Raw genomic sequence first — 7500 nt, 5'->3', positions numbered from 1 at the left:
GATGTCTGCAGCAGAGCTGCGCAGCCTGGAAGAGATGAGCATGCGGCGTGGTTTCTTTAACCTGAAGAGGGAGGCCAAGCGTGAGTCCAAGAACAAGCTGGAGATTTCCAACCCCATTCCTATCAAAGTGGCCAGCAGCAGCGAGCTCACCCTCACTGACATTGAATCGGACGGTTTGAGCAACCGAAGCAGCATGGTTCTAGACGAGCAGCTCAGCGCTGCCAGCTCCACTGATGACCTGAAGGGTGAGGGGGGAGGAGGACAGGACGGGCACCGCAGCTCCGTACATGACCGCGTGGCTCACTTTGGTTCACTAGCCAAGCAGAACTCCTCGCAGGTGGGTCAGATGATGAAACGCTTCTCCTTTTCCCAGAAGAGCAAAGAGGAGAGCCCGTCAGAGGGCTCCACCCCGTCAGGCCAGAACTCTGCTGCCCCGTCTCCGCACGTGGAGAGCAAAGTCTTCAGCATGCTCCGCAAGCATAGTCTCAAGCAGCAACCTGGAGCACCGGCCGCCAAAAAAGTCTGCATCCCTGAAGTGGTCGACAAGACCTTCCCCGCACAGCTGCAGTTGCCAGCTGTGGTCGCACCAAGTGCACCGGAAACACGTGAGCTGGAGCTCCAACGCCGCAACACTGGTGACTTTGGATTTTCCTTGCGTCGCACTACTATGCTGGACCGCAGCCTTGACGGAGGAGTGTACAGGCGTGTCGTCCATTTTGCCGAGCCTGGTGCTGGCACTAAGGACCTGGCACTAGGGTTGGTGCCGGGTGACAGGCTGGTAGAGATAAATGGACGGAACGTGGAGAACAAGAGCCGGGACGAGATAGTGGAGATGATTCGTCAGTCAGGAGACACGGTGAGGCTGAAGGTGCAGCCAATCCTTGAGCTGAGTGAGCTGAGCCGCTGCTGGCTGAGGAACACAGAGGGGCTGCGCAGGGAGGCCAGACATGTAAGCAGCTTGTCCAATTTCTATGTACAAACAGATCTTTGGGTTCAGTGGTGCTCTGTTTTGATATCTGGGTTGACTGTCTTTCGGTTTAAATTCTTTCGATGTTTTCTTGCAGTTTTTCAAGCCCCCAGTGTCAGAATTTTTTCTGCAGGCAGATAACATGCAGCAAAAGGAAAGCAAAGTTGCCTATTCCCAGTGTTTGGGTCCTGCTTTATTGACAAGCTGTTTCTAAGACATCATCTCTAAGTGTCTGATCACGATGTGGGAGGGGATACTTGCTGGATGCCATTAAAGTCAAGGTGCTCTGCTGACTTTATTTGCACCTTTTATTGAAGAGAAAACTTGAAGACTTCATGAATCTGAAGAATAGTATGGTTTTCGAGTTTCCAGTCTTGCCTTGGTTCTAAAAAGCATTTTTTAAAATTGTGCTTTTCTCACAGAGATAACGTATTTTTTGGCATTACTGTAAATTTCTTTGATAATTTCTTTAATTGCACAAATACAATAGCCTAGAATGATTATGGAAGACACAAATTCAATGGCACTCTATGGGTACATCCCAGTTCCCTTAATTGCATCCAGGTTTCCCTCACTGCGTGTTTTCCTTCCATCTTAGCCCTTCCCACTCAAGGACTCACATTTTTTGAGAAATGATTCCTGTGAATCGTCATCTAAAGTGGCATCCGTAACACATGACAGCACCTTCTGAGAGTTTGGACTATGCACTGTCCAAAAGATAGGTGTGCAGTTGCCCACCTAAAGCATAGCGGTGATGTTTTTTATTTATTTATTTATTTATTTTTTATCAGTCTCTCCGCATGTTTCCCCATGAAAAACAGTTGAGAAACATCATATGTTTCTGAAACAGCACATTTATTAAAAACCTGCATTCTGTATTTATGCTGTTTACAGATCAGTTGAACCTCTGTGTGTAATTGGACTTCAGTGCTCACACACTAAATACACATGAAACATTTCTACAAGTAGCAACATGTTTTTTTAATTAATTGATTATTTGCTTTGTAAAGTCATTATTTAATAATCAAGGTTGCTGTTCAGATGTTGTAATTTGTAGAAATGATTTATTAGCCAAAATGTTTTAAGGAAAGTGAAAATTAGGTATCTGACATCAAACTGTATAGTTCCTGGAAATTACGGTAGAAAAGTAAAATGTGATTATTTCTAAGAGACATTAGGCTCTCCACGTCTGTCATGATATATTATCCATGATACAGATTAAAAGGGGAAATAAAAGATCATGCAGAGGAAAATTTTTCTAATAAAGATTTTTGTTTTAATCTATTGAATCTATTATTTGTCTGTCTACTTTGTAAAAAAAAAAAAAAAAAAAACAGTGGTGGTTATGTTCTGCATTGACAGATCAGTCTGATCATATGCAGATGATACAGATTTCTAAAGAAGAGGTGTGTCTGTCCAGTAAAAAACCTCTTGTGTATCCTCGCTCATGGCTCCTCTGAGATCGCTTCTTGCTACTTGATCCTGGCTCCCCAGAGCAGGAATTACCACTTTAGGACAGTCTTCAAGATGGAGTATTGGAACGATTACCGGGTCAAGCGCGGATCGGGGAGCAGGGAACGATCAAATAAAGGAAGTAGGATGTACCCATTTTGATGTCCTGATTGATTGTGTCTGTTTAGCCATAACTGACAGATGATGAAATATTTGCTCTCGACAGAGTCTCAACTCTATAATTTGTACATGTTTTCTCACGGTTTTGCAAGTGCTCAGGGTCAGAAATGCTTCGTAACAGGCAGATTTACTGTAATATAAGCACTGCAATGTCCCAGATTCTTAGGGGTATTTGTGTACTGCTTCCTAGACGTCACGTTGTTCTATGTACTTGTTTTTACACTTACTGTACACTGTTTCTACAACATCATATTTAGGTGTCTGAACATGATATGGGAGATCGTGGTGCTCGCTGGAGGCAAGTAGAGTCAAGGTTGCCTGCTGACATTATTTGTGCCTTCTATTGGTTTGAAGAGTGGGATTTTGGAGGCCATTTTAGCACTCCTATAAAGAGTTCAGTATCCTTTTGTTCTGTTTTTGCTGTTGATCAACAATGGCAGATTGTTTTGAATCACCCACACACATTTTCTCTGAGTCTGAAAAGCCCTATCTCTTTCAAACACAATTTATTTGCTAAGTCTGTACAAATGTGAAAATTGAAAATGCCCATTAAAACAGAAAGATGAAAATGCACTTAATTATTTCTGTGCACCCACAGTAATTAGGTTTAGGAGTTTTTTTTGCCCTTTTTTGCATGATGACCAATTTCATCATAAGATGTTGTTTTTCTAGATTGATATAAATGTATAAAAATACAGGAGGTAGCATTCACTTTTTTTCTTGGTTAAAGAAGCTCTTACTTCCTTACGTGCCCCCCATATACTACTGTTGCCTCAGAGCAAGAAGTCCTAGATTCTGGTCTTTGTTGGGGCCTTTCTTTGTGGCGTTTTCATGTTCTGCCCAAGTCTTAGTGGATTTCCTCCCACAATCCAAAGGCATGCAGGTTAGGTGACCTGGTGGTCCTATATTTTCAGTATGTGTGAAGGGTTGTCTGTTTATGGATGCACTCAGCATCTCACCCAATGTGAGTGAGGATAGGCTCCAGCCCCCTGTGACCTTACAAAGGATACGTGGGTGAAGATGGATGGATGAGTTTATAAATGGTTTATAATCAAAAAATGAGTTCTATCCGTAGGGAATGTTCAGGCCAGATTATGGGTTTTACATGGAGTATTTGTGGTGTTAATTCTACATTTTAATTTAACTGAAAATTTTGTATTGTATGTATATGATTACATTTCAAGTCTGACAGACAAATACACTAGCTGGATTGAATCTGGCAGGTGTAGCTGTAAAGCATCTGCATTTACACAGCACTGATTGGATCAGTACAAAAAACAGTCATGTCATCGTCACCACTCTGCTGCTCTCACTTTCTGTTCTTTCACAGAAAGACTGTTTTCATTTTTTCCAGTCCAGTCCACTGTGCTGTTTGATCACTGTTAAGCCACTGTCAACAAAACTCTTTATTTCCTGCACAGATGTTTAACATTAAAGGTCTTCCAGTTGCTCAATGGGCGTATCCCTTGCCTTCCTGTTAGGCTTTTAATGTGAAAATCTATACACATCTGTATAAACTTCTCAATAGTTAATAAACCATACAGAGTAGTGCTGAAATGTTTACTTGAATTGGTGAAAATGAATGTGAGGATTTGCTGTATTCCTGTGTTATATTGTTGTACAATGACTATCTTTGGGTTTTGGAGTGTTGGTTGGACTAAAGTAATTTGTCAGTGTGGATTTTAGTGATTGATTAACAAAATACAGTAAGTAATTTAGTTTTTCAGTTATTTTTTTTCCTTTTGAATGATTTGAAACAATCCTAAAAGTCATTGAATTTGTACTCAAAGTTTGCAGATACCCTGCATTAGCAGTAGCTGAGCGTCCTCCAGTAGGCTCAATGTCTTGATCATGGCCTGCTTGGCAGCGTCAGAGGGCTTTCTTTGTTTGCCTCCATTGGCTTTGGTTCAAGGGTCCTTGTGACACAGTGAGACTGAAAGGAGCTCTAATCCCCCCCCTTCTCACCACAATTGAATTCATCTGCTCTGGGAAGCAGGGAGTGACTCTTTGTAGCCCATGTTGTCATTTTCCTGACGTGAGACAGAAGCAGTGACTGACTGTAGGAGCTCTTTGTCTACAGTAGCTGTTTGTTGGAAAAATCCTACTGTCTGCAACTGGATAACAGACTTTGTGTCATTTGAAGGGCTGCTGTAATGATTTCTATGGAGCAAAGAGGACGTGCACACCAGGTGGAGCTTTGTTTAAGTGTATAGGCAGTGTTGGCTCAAACACACACGCAGACATTTCCCATCCTTTTAACGTCATCAGCCTATCTCTGCAGTTGATTTGTGTGTGTGTGTGTGTGTTAAACAGCAGGCCTGTCTGTGTCTCTTTGTCCACTTTAACAGATATCACTGGCTTGATTACTGGTTTAAATAAAGGCGAGCCGACAGAGAGGCCATCATTCAGTTCTGACAAAGGGTTTTAATGGGACACTGCATCTGCCCTGGCCATATAACTCCCAATGCCAACAGCTTTAAGCTTCTCTACATGTAATCATATTCCTGTTCATTCAAACACATTGCATGTTTTTTGAACTTGGTTCGCATTTGATTTTTGGAAAAAGTGAAAGCCTTTTTCCCGATACTCTCTAAACCAGTAATGAATAGGGCTGGTTATTGTTTAAAAAGTTTCAATATTATTGCCAATATGATACCTGAATTTGAGTACGGATATTAAACAACACTTTTTTGATGTGCAGCATGCTTTCTTGTAAAACCTATTTTTAGGGATTTCCTGATGAAGTTCTTATGGACATAATCCCAGGCCATTAATAGTGTGTATCCACTGGTACAGAGTCCAATCTGTTACGTATGTTTACCAAAATGTTTAAGATGTTTGTATATGCTTAAATATGTATCTGACACACCTAATTTTTCATGTCCTACTTGAGCTACATTCTTAGGATCCTGGTTCAAAAATAGTAAATTGATAAGCTTCAATCACTGATATGATATGAATGAAAGTTGGGGGACAATGTGACTCTTGACATAAATGCTATCAGCTAGAAAGAAGACGTACCACTCTGGTGGGAGTTGTTGAAACAACACAAAATATGACATGGATGATAATGACAGCTGTGATGAACTGCTACTGGTAGCATTTGTCTTTTTAACCGGTGAAAGCGACAGTGCCGGCCAAAAATTAGAAGCTACTGTCTGAATGTTTTATACAATCCTCATTGCTCTTCTCCTCACAACTCTAAGAACAGTACAATTGTACAGAGGAAACTGCCATTTTATGATCTTTTTGTTTATTTTGATTTAACATATGCACTATCCCTTCAACACTGTAGTCTCCAGGGTATCTCTGGTTTAAGAGGGAACCCAGCCAAGCATTACCATGATAGCCAAAATGATCAGATGTGAAGTACTTGATGGGCCCAAGAATAAACTAATGGGGCCAGGAAATGATAGGATCATTCCAATCAGGGATAATAAGGAGGCCTGCAGCTAACATTTTTTTTATGATCTAGTAATAGGCAGATTTTTTTCTTGATTAATCAATTATTAATTTGGCTGCCAGAAAATAGTGAAAAATGCCCATCACCATTTCTAAGAGCCCAAGCTGAAGTCTTCAGATTGACATCAAGCTAAAACCCAGATCTCAGCAATAACTTTTGTAAGGACTGTGTTATCATAACTGATAGTAGAATTGTGTAAATAATAGCCAAATTGTAATAAACCGAAATAATCCTCTAAAAGAAGACTTGGGTTTAACAAAACAGCGTTGTGGCTGTTCCCAGAAAACTGCAGCAGTTGGGATTAAACAGCTGAAATCCTTTAGCATTGTGTCAGTCCATCTAAAGCTGGTGCCAGAAGTCCTCCACACACACATGAACACATTAAGACTGAATCAGGATTTGGAAGCAGAGAGACAGGATACACACATTCTTTTAGCTATGACCAATAAGGGCAGGATGTTCTAAAAAAAAAAAAAAAGCACTTAGATGTCGTAGGAAAGGAGGAAACATTTTCACCCTGAACAACAAATAAGACAATCACTGGCTCATGTTTAGTAAAAACCAGGTGCACAGTTGATTGGATAACTGATTTCACTGTTCAGGACAAGTTCTTATCAGTTATCTTAAAAATCAGCTTTTGTATTGGTTTTTCTGAGCGTGTCCTTTTACAAAAACATAATACATACCTTATTTATGTGTGTGTATGTATATGTGTATATATCTATATGTGTGTATATTTATGTGTATGTATGTATATGTGTGTATATTTGTGTGTATGTATGTATATTTATATGTGTGTAAGTGTGTATATAAGTGTATATGGCTTTTATACAGCTTTGGAAAAAATTAAGAGACCGCTGCAAAATATGTTTGAGTAAAATTAAAATTTTTGGTTTATTCTATAAACTACTGACATTTCTCCCAAATTACAAATAAAAATATTGTCCTTTAGAGCATTTATTTGCAGAAAATGACAAATGGTCAAAATAACAAAGAAGAAGATTGTTTTTAGACCTCATATAATGCAAAGAAAACAAGTTCATATTCATTTTTAAACAACAAAATACTAATGTTTTAACTAAGGAAGAGTTCAGAAATCAATATTTGGTGGAATAACCCTGATTTTCAGTCACAGCTTTCATGGGTCTTAGCATGCTCTCCACCAGTCTTTCACATTGCTGTTGGGGGACTTTATGCTGCTCCTGTTGCAAAAATTCAAGCAGCTCAGCTTTGTTTGATGGCTTGTGACCATCCATCTTCCTCTTGATCACATTCCAGAGGTTTTCAATGGGGTTCAGGTGTGGAGATTGGGCTGGCTATGACAGGGTCTTGATCTGGTGGTCCTTCATCCACACCTTGATTGACCTAGCTGTGTGGCATGGAGCATTGTCCTGGAAAAACCAATCCTCAGAGTTGGGGAACATTGTCAGAGCAGAAG

The 7500-nt window shown here is 40.3% G+C and overlaps 1 protein-coding gene across 4 annotated transcripts in view; it reads left to right on the top strand.

Annotated features, from left to right (window-relative positions):
* The window catches only part of myo18ab (myosin XVIIIAb), a 171247-nt gene that overhangs the window by 1954 nt on the left and 161793 nt on the right, over nucleotides 1-7500 (top strand). For 3 of the 4 annotated variants that reach the window (XM_040130482.1, XM_040130486.1, XM_040130481.1), the window contains exon 2: nucleotides 1-949. This exon is cut by the window's left edge and continues 184 nt beyond it. In XM_040130482.1, the coding sequence (XP_039986416.1) occupies nucleotides 1-949 (949 nt within the window). The remainder of the gene's footprint in view (nucleotides 950-7500) is intronic. The other variant, XM_040130476.1, reaches the window with a different exon arrangement.

The sequence above is a fragment of the Xiphias gladius genome, chromosome 7 (genome assembly GCF_016859285.1).
Source record: "Xiphias gladius isolate SHS-SW01 ecotype Sanya breed wild chromosome 7, ASM1685928v1, whole genome shotgun sequence".
Classification (NCBI taxonomy): domain Eukaryota; kingdom Metazoa; phylum Chordata; class Actinopteri; order Istiophoriformes; family Xiphiidae; genus Xiphias; species Xiphias gladius.
This window is presented reverse-complemented; position numbering and strand designations above follow the sequence as displayed.